The sequence below is a fragment of the Ctenopharyngodon idella genome, chromosome 1 (assembly GCF_019924925.1).
Source record: "Ctenopharyngodon idella isolate HZGC_01 chromosome 1, HZGC01, whole genome shotgun sequence".
Lineage (NCBI taxonomy): Eukaryota > Metazoa > Chordata > Actinopteri > Cypriniformes > Xenocyprididae > Ctenopharyngodon > Ctenopharyngodon idella.
Window position 1 is genome coordinate 2,250,442 of NC_067220.1, and position 13,614 is coordinate 2,264,055.

A 13,614-nucleotide genomic window follows, 5' to 3' on the forward strand; every position below is an offset into this window, starting at 1 on the left:
TGGAAACAGGTGGATATAAATGAAGATGACTTGACTTGACTTGACTATTTAAGAATATATAAGGGATAATATACGGTCAGCCAGTCATAATGTTGATGTGTGTCTGTACCCCCAGATTTTGTTCAAACCCCTCATACCTGAGAGAGCTGGATCTGAGCTACAATCACCCAGGACAATCAGGAGTCCAGCTGCTCAACCACAAACTAAATGATCCAAACTGCTCACTGCAGATTCTCAAGTATGTTTAGCAGTTATGACTCATATGTCTGCATGTGATTAATGTCACCTAAGAGGAATCTTTTCTTAAGAAATTGCTAGTGAAATATTTTTTATAGTATCATTACTTTTTTAACTGGCTTTATCTGATGTAAAATAGCAGAATCCATAAATCTCACATAAGAAAAAACATTGATATGCTATCACAATTTGCACACTTTTTTTGTGGTCTTTTGTTTGCGATGTTTGATTGCAATGTTTTGTGGTCTGCGCTGAAGCAAAACCATGGGCCATATTCAAAAAAAAAAAAAAATCTTAAGGCTAATAGTTGCAACTCTTAAAAATTAGGGGGCATGTTGCTCCTAATTTTAGGACTAGTACATTTTTTTTTTTATCTAAGAGTATTTCACCAAGTATTTAATGTTAAAACTAGCTCCTAAACCCAGGACAGCTTAAGGCAAGCTCTCACCACATGATAGCATTTTGCTGTCACAAACAGATTTTGTCATAAATAGAAGGTCTATGACAAAAAAACTTGGATCATGGCCAACAAGGGCTTGACTAAAGGTCTTGAGGTTTATGCACCTCATCTGCATTGTGTAGTATGAGCGCTGCTACAACAAGAATAAGACAGATGACAAGAAACCTAGTTCTGTAGTGAGAGCACCACAGAAATTCAGTTAGTTTTACAGTCCTGTAGTTTGCAAGCTTGCTTTTAGAAGACATTGTAACAAGGGAGCCAGGAAGGCAGGCAGAGACAAGGATCTACATGCAGGATGATTTAATAAACAAAACAAACAGGAACCAGGAAACATGCAGGGCAGGAGCACAAGCATCTATATCTAACAACTGACAACCAACGCAGTAAACACTGGGGCTTAAATACACAACATAACTAGATTAACAAGACAGGTGAGAAGAGAACAATTTGGGATTAATTTGAGGAACCAAAAGAACTACAAAACTAGACACAGTAAGCAGGAACTAAAACAAACAAAAAAATTAAAAGTCGACAAAACTAAAGAGCAGAGAGGCAGAACATGACAGTCCTCATGCTGCTGTTGTCAATGACATCAGCCTTTAAATAGTTATCGCCTGAATCGCAAAGGTTATTATTTGTTTCCTTTCTATTAGTTCAACAAATAGCAACAGTTGCGCTTCCATCTAGTTTGTCTTCTTTTTGGTGCTTCTGTATTATCCATTGCTTATATGCTTACAGTATTTTAAAATGTTGTTTAAATATAGACAATAATTATTTTAATTTATTAGGGCCAACTGTAAAGAATTAGCTATCAGTAGCACATACAGTACATGACTATATGTTCTATTTAGATTTTACACAGATACACATACAATATTCACATGTGTGTGTGCTATTGTTTTTGCTATTCTTTGCTAAGTATCCCTTTTTTTTCCTCGCTTTCTACTTTCTTGTTCCTTGTACACGTTCCATCAGTTCATCTATGTTGTCCATGGCACGGTGCCATTCTCCTTCATGCTGTCTGTCTGCTCCGTTTCTTTACCAACCATTGGGGGCGAATTAAAAGTAACATCATCTTTAGTAAAACCTTAGTAATTCCTTAGTAAACTTGCTCTTAACAGTTTGTGAATAGGTTTTAAGCTAAAACTCTTAGCTAGGAACTCTTGTTAAGGCATCATCATAAAAGCATTGTAAAAGTAATCTATATACACTGAACCAATGAGGTTTGTTCTAGTGTGTCATGCAAGCAAGTTTAATCTTTTGTGTTTACTATATTTGATGCACTGTACGTATGTGCATTGATCAGTGTTTATAAAATTAAATTTGAATAAAAGCCTAAATTAAATTTGTTTATCATAAAGTTGTGTATTTTCAGAAGACTTGGATTAAACTGCTTGAATCATACTTTTATGATGCCTTTATGTTCTTTTTTAGATCTTGAAATGTTTGGTTGCATGGACTGTCAGTGAAGGAACAGAAATCTCTCAGGCTTCATTAAAAATATCTTTGTTTGTGTGTCGAAGATCAGTCTGATGGGTTTAGAATGTCATGAGGGAGAGTAAATGACAGAATTTACATCTTTGTGGGATCTCAATTATAACAATCTTCCCACATATATAATTTGTGTGTGTGTGTGTGTGTGTGTCTGTATGGTTTGGACCATGGAGGAGATATCTGGATCAGACCAGGATTGCGAAAATGTAAGTCCTCTCTCTCTCTCTCTCTCTCTCTCTCTCTCTCTCTCTCTCTCTCTCTCTCTCTCTCTCTCTCTCTCTCTCTCTCATGCACATGCACACACACACACACACACACACACACACCTGTGCATATTTAACAGTGTCACTGATGTTCTCCTCTCTCTTCTTGTGTTCAGATGCCTGTGATCTCACACTGGATCCAAACACAGCACACACTCAACTCATCCTGTCTGAGGACAACAGAAAAACAACATTTGTGAAGGAGCATCAGTCATATGCTGATCATCCAGAGAGATTTGAGAACCAAGAGCAGATTTTGTGTCGAGAGAGTCTGACTGGACGCTGTTACTGGGAGGCTGAATGGAGTGGATCGGGTCATGTAGCAGTGGCGTATAAAGGAATCAGCAGGAAAAGTGGGATTGACTGTTGGTTTGGACTCAATGAACAGTCCTGGAGTATGTACTGTTCTGATATGAATTACACTGTCTGGTTCAATAATAACAGCACTGATGTATCTGGCCCTTCAGCCCGCTCTGGTAGAATAGGCATCTTTCTGGATGTGTCGGCCGGCACTCTGTCCTTCTACAGTGTCTCTGACACACACACACTCACACACATACACAAATTCAACACCACATTCACTGAACCCCTCTATGCTGGATTTGGGGTTTATCCTGAATCTTCAGTGTCTCTGTGTCAGATTTAACAACCTGCTGTGATGAACCACAGAGACACATTTCCCCCTCAGAGCAAAAAAATGGCAAGGTAATTGCGATTTTAAATCTTTTCATTGCAACTGTCTCACAATTGTGACATCAATTAAGTCATGAGTGCAAGAAATTTTCAGTTGTGAGCTATAGTCACATTGTAATGTATGAGGTCGCTTTGTGAAAAATAAGTCAGATTGTAATATAAATTTGCAGTGTGAGAAGTAGTTGCAGATCTGAGATTTAAAGTCACATTGTATGATATAAAGTCACAATTACCAGAAATAAATTCCTAATTATGAGATACAAAGCCACAGTTGCAAGAAAATGAATGAATCAAATTATGCAATTCACAGGGATATTAATCATTGCCAATTAAATATAGAGCAGTAGAATTTGGCTGTGTTTCACTCTATTGAAGACAGTGGTGTTCAACAATGTTCTCCTTCAATGAGCTACAGAGAGCAACTTCCACAGGTGCAAATAAGAGATGTGATTGGTCAGATGTTCTGTCATATTGCTAATGTAACTGATATAGAAATTATATTGTTAAATATACTGAGTAGAATGAACACAAATTCATGTTCATGTCTGCATGCCTGGTATAGCTGTCTATGTGTGAGAGTTTCCCTTTAATTGAGTCATGATGTCTTATTTCCCATGTTGGCTCTTATTCTTCCCTGTTGCACCTGTTCCCTGTGGACAGACGTCACACTCACACACTGTCTGCTCCATTTTATGTGTCTTTCTGATTTCTCAATCTGTTTCCATTCTTCATCTACATTGGTTCCTCTCTCATGTCCTGAATGGATGTGTTGTTGGAGTCTCTGCTGCTGGACGGGGGTCTCTGTGAGTCTATGTGTCCAGGACAGTCATCTCTCTGTGGGACACGGCTGGAGTCTGTCTGGATCATCTGACCGCTGTGAGCCGTGACTGAGAGAAACGTCTGACACACACGAGGGACGCATGGAACGACTTCAAGTTATAACACACGCACGCAGGTGACTATTTGACCACAAGCACATCTGTCAACTCAAACTAATTTAATTCTTCTTTTGCCATGTTTTACCCCAGACAAATGGGTGAAAAAAAAACGATGAAAAAAAAAAAAATGATGATAACTGATCCATTTCTGAAAGCTCTGATGATATTAAATGGATTCTCTGTATGTGTCATAATGATACTGTACAGTAATTGAGGACATCAGAACACATGCTGATCAAGAAATGGGATGGGGGAAAAATATCTTAGGCCAACTTTTAATGTTGGCTTGATAAAAATCATGATTTTTAATCAAGATCATGCTTTATCAGCAAAACAGCTATTATTTAACTTATTAAACCACATGATTTTTTCCTTGTGTTTTGTTCCTTTTGTTTAATTTCCATTCATACTGCCTGTGTGTGTTCAGTCACAGCACAACTGCTATGGTAAGTACCTGAGACTGTGTTGATGCTCTGCGCCACAGAGGGAGCGCGATTTTATTTTTTATTTTTTTACACTCTGACGTGCACAAACCAGATAAAGCTCTCAAAAACGCCCCTCAGTTTATGACCCCGCCCACTGATCTGGTAAGTCCTATCACTTTCCTGCAGAGACCTGTACTGGGGTGGGTGGAGTTAAAACGAAAGTGAAAGAAGAAAAGAAGCTACTACGCCATTCGGAAGCCATTTTGTTTAATGCCCCTGCCCCTTTGATCGCGAAAGTGAAAGTACCCTTTCTGGTTGCATCGCGGTGTTTACGTGAGGCGAGTCTGTGCAATGAAGGACGGAGCCAAAATGAAGGAGGAAAAACTCCGTTTATAAAAGTACCCGTGTACGTGTGGACTAGGCCTAATCAGAAACAACAGTGAACGGTGAGCGTCGATTCTGCTAGTTGATTCATCATTTGTCATGACTCGCCCTTACAAAAACAACTAGGCTAATTGTGGTACATTCGACACAGTACAAACTAAGGCAGTGCTGAATTCTTCACTTCTTTAGCATACACATTAGGTTACCATAATAGTGCTAAAATACTAAAACTGCTGTAAATTGGTAAATTGTTGCAAACTACTTATAAATATTTTGTGTATTGTTTCTAGCTCTTGTAACAAATATTAAACGCTGAATAAAGAGTGATGAATAATTAGGCTACATGAACCCAAATATAATAAAAATACCTGAACATCAGCAACTGTTTTAAAATGATGAAATTTATGTTTAAAATTAAACATTACTGACAAATATTGGAGATGTCACATTATAGAGTGTAAATGAGACCATCACACAATCAGACCAGAAACATAGCAAAGCTGCAGTTCTGTTCACTTTGAACATGCCAGTTACTAAGACATCAGCTTCATTTGCTCAGTAATTACAGTCTAGTTCTTTTTTCAGTGCAGTTGTGCTCTATTGAATTGAACTGTATTAAATCAGCTAGTTGTATTGCATGAACTTAAGCTGTAATACCCTAATTGAACAACAATGATGTACTGTAGTTATATTATAGAAGGTAATTAGACTGCAATGCCTTGCAGTTACAGTGGATTAAGGGTATTTTAATGTATCTGTACTGCAGTAAACAGTAGGTTAAAGCATTTTATTTGCTGTACCGATTATGTTGAACAGAATAATTAAACACAAATTTACTGTATCTTTTTTTATATCTGTATTTCCACATAAAAGGTCTGAAATCATCTCTCAACACTCTTTGATAAATGAGAGTAGAAGGACAGGCCCTCTAAAATGAGTTCCCCATTTGATGTCTCAAGCGGCAATGCATCCGGTGATGAAACCAAGAAGTCTGATCCCAGGTGACACATTAGCCATTTTTGCATTTGGTAACAGTGTAATCCACAGTGGCTTTACAGTGCATTAAAATATTCTGCAGTTGGTGAGTGTTGATACATTCACAGAGAGGCACAGAATCACTTCCCTGAACCTTAACTTTCGCTGTTCCTCATTGTTGACTGAATCCTGTTATTGAAACTGTACAGTAAAGGCCTGTTCACAATATGGATGATAACTGTAATGATAAATAATTGTTCTACTTTGATGAGAATAGTGAAGTCCACACCACAAATATAACAATAACAACACAGAGGAACGATGTCACCGGAATCACTTTCAGAAAGATTTTTGTCCAGCTGATGAACAATAAGATCAGTGACAGCCAATCTAAATTCACAGATTTTAAATAGCTTGTGCGTTTAAAGTGGCAGATGACGAATAAACAAGAATTTATAATCTGTTGATGGAGACACTAATGTTGTTATCATTATAGTTATTGTTTTTATTGTGAAGAGTTAATAATTTATAGTTCACCCAAGAATGAAAATTGTAATTTTTCTCTCTCCCTCAGGCTGCTCCAAATCTTTCATTCACCTTCAAATCATAAATTAAGATATTTTTAATGAAGCCTGAAAGATTTCCGTCCTTCTGGTGAAAGTTCTTGGTATCAACATTTTGAAGATCCAAATGGGTCATAAATGCATTGAAAAACTAATCAATATGAATCAAGTGGTTTAATCCAAGGTTTGTGAAGAGATACAATCATTTTATATGATGAAAAGATTTAATTTAGTCTTTAGGAAGACCCTTAATGGATCTTTAGAGTTTTGGTGGCATGGACTTTGAATGAAGCCATAGAAATTACTAAGGTTTCATTAAAAATATCTTAATTTGTTTTTCGAAATAAGTGACACTTGAAGGCCAAGTATGGTAACCCATATTCTGAATTTGTCCTCTGCATTTAACCCATTCAAGTTAGTGCACACACATTAGGAGCAGAGTAGTGAATACACACTGCAAACTGTGATACACACCCAGAGCAGTGGGCAGCTTTTATGCTGTGGCGCCCAGGGAGCAATTGGGGGTTAGGTGCCTTGCTCAAGGGCACTTCCGTTTCCTGCTGGTGCTGGAATCGAACCAGCAACCTTTGGGTTACCAGTTGGACTCACTAACCATTAGGCTACGACTGCTACGGCTCAACTTGATGAATAAAAGTCTTACATGTCTAAAATGCTGTTTTGTTTTTTTGTCAGAATCAGCAGGAGGGAGAGATCAGAGTCTCCAGAACCCAGCGCTGTGTCTCTAAAGAGTTACAGATCCATGGAAGTACCCCTTCACTTAAGTGATGAACCAGTGTCTTCTGATCCTCTGTTAGTATAAACATTTACTTGCTAATTTACTGTTGTTCATCTCAGATGAATCATGATTTAAAGGGATAGTTCACCCAAAAATTGAAGATTATCCTATGATTTACTCACCCTCAAGCCATCCTAGGTTTATATGACTATCTTCTTTCAGATGAACACAATCTGAGATATATTTAAAAATATCCTTAGTCCTCCAAGGTTTATAATGGTTGTGAATGGCTGCCCAAAATATGAAGACAAAAAAACTGCATCCATCCATAAAAAAATTAATCCATATGACTCCAGGGGCTTAATAAAGGCCTTCTGAAGTGAATCGATGCATTTGTGTAAGGCAAATATCCTTATTTAAAACGTTATAAAGTAAAATAATGAGCTTCTGGCGCGACAGTCTTATGCATTTGACATACGTCCAAAAAGCATTAACTTCCGTCACGTAGTACACAATGCCATGACATACTACATTATGCCATGACGTACTACGCTATGTCCTACTCTATAACGCATTGTACGTCAAGTCAATGTGCCTTTATTAAGCCCCTGGAGTCATATGGATTAATTTTTTTAATGGATGGATGCAGTTTTTTTGTCTTCAAATTTTGGGCAGCCATTCACAACCATTATAAACCTTGGAGGACTAAGGATATTTTTAAATATATCTCAGATTGTGTTCATCTGAAAGAAGATAGTCATATACACCTAGGATGGCTTGAGGGTGAGTAAATCATGGGATAATTTTAATTTTTGAGTGAGCTATCCCTTTAACAATCTAAATGAAATCCTAGATAGCAAGAAACCATCGAAACAATGTTAAATCAATGTTAACGTGTCAACGTTAACTGCATTGAATCAACATCATGTTTGCACCCACAATTAATGTTGAAAATTTGAAATTTTAACAAAAGATCAATGGTAATGGCACTGAATCAATGTTACAATGTGATGTTGATTCAACATAATGCTTGCACTCTCAGAAAATGAAACACAACAACTACAACTGACTGAAGCCACACAGCCTGAAATCAAATGAAGATAAAATAAGACATTAAATCTCTCAAGATCTCAGCAGAGGATGATTAAACAACTCCAAAAAGAGCATTACCAGCTTCACTTATTACTAACCAGACTGACTTTATTTCTGTCACACGTCTACAGAAGTTCTTATTGAGAATTAACAGAGGTTTAGATGTTGATGTTTTATTGAAAATTTATTGAAAATGTCAAATGTTTAGTTGGGCAGTTTGACAAGTTTGTGGTCTTTGTAACAGTGTTTACTAGGGGTGTAACGATATATCGCAGTATGATATTTCGCAATGCAAAAATGTTACGATATGTATCGTAGAGTGGTGGCGATACTTTTACGATATGACGGCAGTCTAATCCTATTGGTTGAGCTGCCGACGTGACCTACTCTGCAACAGTGTCGCGTTAAACTGAACTGAAATTTCTTGAACTGAACATTAGTAGGGCAACATGAGTTTTGGTGGCATGGACTTTGAATGAAGGCATAGAAATTACTAAGGTTTCATTAAAAATATCTTAATTTGTTTTTTTTTTTAAAAAGTGACATGTGAAGGCCAAGTATGGCAACTTATACTCGGAATTTGTCCTCTGCATTTAACCCATTCAAGTTAGTGCACACACATTAGGAGCAGAGTAGTGAGTCATTTGTTATTAATAGATTATATTCACCAATAATACTTTCTTTCAACAAGTCAGACATTCTGAATTTTGAATTTTAAAATACATTAAGGGGAAAAAATATATTTAGACACACAGACATCAAGAATCAGCATATAAATCTCAACAATGGTGACATGCTTCATGCCGCAATGCATGCTGGGAGTCATGATTTTTGTATTTTGTTGGCTCCCAGCGTGCATTACAGCATGAAGCATGTCATCATTATTGGGATTCATATGCTCATTCTCGATGTCTGTGTGTCTACATATATTTTTTCTTCATAATGTATTTTAAAATTCAAAATTCAGAATGTCTGATCTGTTGGAAGAAAGTATTGTTGGTGAATATAATCTATTAATAACAAATCTTTAGGGAGACCCTTTTGAATCTTTAAAGTTTTGGTAGTGTGGACTTTGAATGGAGACATACAAAATACTCAAAATATTAAAGGTTTCATTAAAACTATCTTGATTTGTGTTTCAAAGATGAATGAAAGTCATATATGTTTGGAATGACAGAATATTCATTTTTGAACTAACCAGTTTAAGTACTGTCTAAAATGCTGTTTTGTTTTTTTGTCAGAATCAGTAGGAGGAAGAGATCAGAGTCTCCAGAACCCAGCGCTGTGTCTCTAAAGAGTTACAAATCCATGGAACCACCCCTTCAATTAAGTGATGAACCAGTGTCTTCTGATCCTCTGTTAGTATAAACATTTACTTGCTAATTTACTGTAGTGCATCTCATATGAATAATTATTTAATAAAGTAAATTAAATGGCACAAAATGCACTCCAAAATATGCAACATATGCACTGTACAGGGGTGCAACTTGAAGAGGGGTGCCAAACTTATTTCTAATAACCAATATATTTCTGATGGTCGTCAGATGTCCTTGTATCACTGTCGTCATTTTTGATGCCCTGTTCTTTTCAATTTCAGCAGGAGGGAGATACATGAGCTGAGATCTGTGCCATACTCTACATACCACTGTCAGACTCACATCAGGCAAAACAAAACTGAAGCAGTCCTGCAGACACACACACTGGAGACTGGAGACCTGCAGAGAGTCAAATACCAGCACAAAATCAGCATGAAGTACAAGTATGAAAGATTATTTGAGGGAACCAAACTACAAGAAAATCAAACCCTCCTGAACAGGATCTACACCCAGCTCTACATCACAGAGGGAGAGAGAGAAGGAGTGAATGAAGAACATGAGGTTTTACAGATGGAGAAGACAGCCAGAACACAACACTCACAAGACACTCCAATCTACTGCAATGACATCTTTAAAACCTCACCTGAACCAGGGTGTGAGGAGAAAGACCAAATCAAGACAGTTCTTACTAAAGGCATTGCTGGAATTGGAAAAACCGTCTCTGTGCAGAAGTTCATTCTGGACTGGGCTGAGGGAAAAGCCAATCAGGATGTAGATTTCATGTTTGTGCTTCCATTTCGAGAGCTGAACTTGATCCAAGATCATCAGTACAGTCTTCACAGACTTCTGCTGGACTTTCATCCTGAACTTCAAGATCTGGATTTAAATATTTATGAGGAGTGTAAAGTTGTGTTCATCTTGGATGGTCTGGATGAAAGCAGAATGACACTGGTGTTTTCAGATGCTCAGAAAGTTTCTGATGTGACTGAGACTTCATCAGTGGGTGTGTTGATGTCAAAGCTCATAAAAGTAGAGCTGCTTCCCTCTGCTCTCATCTGGATCACCTCCAGACCAGCAGCAGCCAATCAGATCCCCTCCAAATACATCAACCGTCTGACAGAAATTCATGGATTTAATGATCCTCAGAAGGAGGACTATTTCAGGAAGAGAATCAGTGATGAGCATCAAGCCAGCAGAATCATCTCACACATCAGAAGAGCAAGAAGCCTCCACATCATGTGCCACATACCCGTCTTCTGCTGGATCTCATCCACTGTGCTTCAGAAGCTCATGAAAGAAGATCTGAATGCAGAAATCCCTCAAACTCTGACTGAAATGTACATCCACTTCCTGCTGATTCAGATCAACATGAGGAATCAGAAGTATGAAGAGAGAGATCCAGAGAAACTCCTGCAGTCCAACAGAGAAGTGATTGTGAAACTTGCTGAAGTGGCTTTCAAACAGCTGATGAAGGGCAATGTGATGTTCTATGAGGAGGACCTGAGAGAGAGCGGCATAGACGCCACTGACGCCTCAGTGTATTCTGGGATTTGCACTGAGATCTTTAAGGAGGAATCTGTGATTCATCAGAGGAAAATCTACAGCTTCATTCATCTGAGTGTCCAGGAGTTTCTTGCTGCTTTCTATGTGTTCTACTATTATGTAATAGTACATGTTGACACACTGCAGTTTCTGGATGTAGTTCCTAATCTACATAAGGAAGTAGTAGATAAAGCCCTTAAGAGTGAGAATGGACACCTGGATCTGTTCCTGCGGTTCCTGCTGGGTGTCTCACTGGAATCCAATCAGAGACTCTTACAGGATCTACTGACACACACAGAGAACAGCTCAGAGAGCATCAGGAGAACCACACAGTACATTAAAGAAAAGATCAAAGATGGACATGGACTCTCCACTGAAAGATCCATCAATCTGTTCCTCTGTCTGCTGGAAGTCAAAGATCAGACTCTGTCCAGAGAGATTCAGGAGTTTGTGAAATCAGACAAACACTCAGAGAAGAAACTCTCTCCTGCTCACTGCTCAACAATCACCTACATGCTTCAGATGTCAGAGGAGGTGTTGGATGAGCTGGACCTCAAGAAATACAACACATCAGATGAGGGAAGAAGAAGACTGATACCAGCTGTGATCAACTGTAGGAAAGCCCTGTGAGTATTTAATCATGTCGTACAGTGAATATTATTTTCTGAATGGAATTACAGTTTCTGTTGGTGTACTAAATGATACATCTTAAACATTCTGCTTTTTTTTTTAGATTTTCATTGTAGTAAAAGACAGTGATATTATTGAAATATATATTGAAGATTGAGGTTAATTATTTAATTCTCATATGTTTTACTCTCTTTCAGTCTTGCTGACTGTAATCTCACTGGTCAACATTGTGAAACTGTGTCATCAGCTCTACAATCCTCAAACTCTGTCCTGAGAGAGCTGGACCTGAGTAACAATGACCTGCAAGATTCAGGAGTAAAGCTACTTTCTGATGGACTGAAGAATCTAAACTGTCAGCTGGAGATACTGAGGTAAGACTATGAGATCACTCAATGCGTCTAACATGACGAAAATCTGTTTTTGCTTATTTGTTTTATCCATCTTTAGGTTGTCTGGCTGTATGGTGACAGAGGAAGGCTGTGGTTATCTGTCTTCAGCTCTGAGATCAAACCCCTTACACCTGAGAGAGCTGGATCTGAGCTACAATCACCCAGGACAATCAGGAGTCCAGCTGCTCAACGACAAACTGAAGGATCCAAACTGCTCACTGCAGATACTCAAGTATGTGGGGCAGTAACATGGTTTTACTCAAGATCACTAACACTGCTAATCAGAGGTGTACAGTAATGAAGTACAAATATTTTGAAACTGTTTTCAAAATATTTAGAAAAATTTTCAAAAATTGTTTTTTCAATATCTACTTTACTCAAATACAAATGTTTTGTTAACTTTTACTTCTCTATATTTTAAAGAGAAAATTTATACTTTTACTCTGATACACTTCTCCAGACTCTGTTGTAAATTTGCCACTGCAAAGTGCAAAAAATAACAGCAAGAAAAGGTTTGCTTATCAGTCATAACGATATCCAGTTTATGAATGAATCTTTTAATGCGTTTTTATTTTTTTTTATTTTTGTATGTTCGAGTTTATGCTCAAGGTAAAATTTGTATTGTATTGGAGGCAGAGAGATAGGTCACGGATGTAAATTCAATGATGTACATAGTATGAAAAATTTAATAAAGTACAATAATTAATAAAGTACAAAATTAATAAATTACAATCATAATAAAGTATTTTTCCAATTCATGGAAACATACACACCATAAACGATCATTTGACATTAATAACATACAGTGCCCATATATAGATAAAGGCGTGGTGCTAATGAGCAGAATTCAACTTGACATAATGCTAATCACTCACTTGGTATTACAACCAAACAGATTAACATAATTAAGATTATTTAGAACCCAGAACATTGATCTGCATCTTAAAGGGTTATTCACCCAAAAATGAAAATTCTGTTATTAACTACTTACCCTCATGTTGTTCCAAACCCATATGACTTTCGTTCATCTTCAGAATAAAAATGAAGATCTTTTTGTTGAAATCTGAGAGCTTTCTGTCCCTCCATTGAAAGCTACATGACTGAAACTTTTAAGCTTCAATAAGTTCATAAAGAGATTGTAAGACTAATCCATATGAATTGAGTGGTTTAGTCCACATTTTTCTGAAAAAAATGATCACTTTCTATGGTCAACAGATTGAATTTCAAAGTTTCAGTTGTGTAGCTGTCTATGCTACACAAAATCTTTGATTTTCTTGGTGTGGTTTTCATCACGCACGCACAAATTTGCTCTCCGTTCTGCTGTCGTTGTTTGCGTCTAAAACCTTTGCTTACGAGTTGAAAAGTGACCAAACTTCTTGCACCTAGATATTATGTCGCCCAGGGGAATAAAGCTCCACTTTAATTCAAAACTTTTCAACGTGCAAGGAAACAATGTCAGGAGAATGAAGTGCAAATT

At 37.4% G+C, this 13,614-nt stretch overlaps 1 protein-coding gene and 2 long non-coding RNA genes across 12 annotated transcripts in view; 1 reads left to right on the top strand and 2 right to left on the bottom strand.

Moving 5' to 3' along the window:
- Positions 1–13,614, top strand: part of LOC127501582 (NACHT, LRR and PYD domains-containing protein 3-like) — a 132,109-nt gene that overhangs the window by 94,999 nt on the left and 23,496 nt on the right. For 2 of the 9 annotated variants that reach the window (XR_007926757.1, XR_007926778.1), the window contains exons 11-13: positions 116–238; positions 2,351–2,397; positions 2,571–2,661. The exons of 2 other annotated variants lie outside the window; for them this stretch is intronic. Coding sequence is in view for 3 of the 7 variants with exons in the window: in XM_051873669.1 (XP_051729629.1) it covers positions 7,126–7,242; positions 9,502–9,618; positions 9,858–11,744; positions 11,946–12,119; positions 12,196–12,369 (2,469 nt within the window). In the remaining 4 variants the exon portion in view is untranslated. Of the gene's footprint in view, positions 1–115; positions 239–2,350; positions 2,398–2,570; positions 3,101–7,125; positions 7,243–9,501; positions 9,619–9,857; positions 11,745–11,945; positions 12,120–12,195; positions 12,370–13,614 lie in introns of those variants that run through there. 5 more of the 9 variants (XM_051873837.1, XM_051873972.1, XM_051873669.1 and 2 more) reach the window with 4 other exon arrangements.
- LOC127508729 (uncharacterized) overlaps positions 1–13,614 on the bottom strand; it is a 227,056-nt gene that overhangs the window by 88,217 nt on the left and 125,225 nt on the right. The gene's annotated exons all lie outside the window — the stretch shown is intronic.
- Positions 1–13,614, bottom strand: part of LOC127508719 (uncharacterized) — a 49,923-nt gene that overhangs the window by 29,689 nt on the left and 6,620 nt on the right. The gene's annotated exons all lie outside the window — the stretch shown is intronic.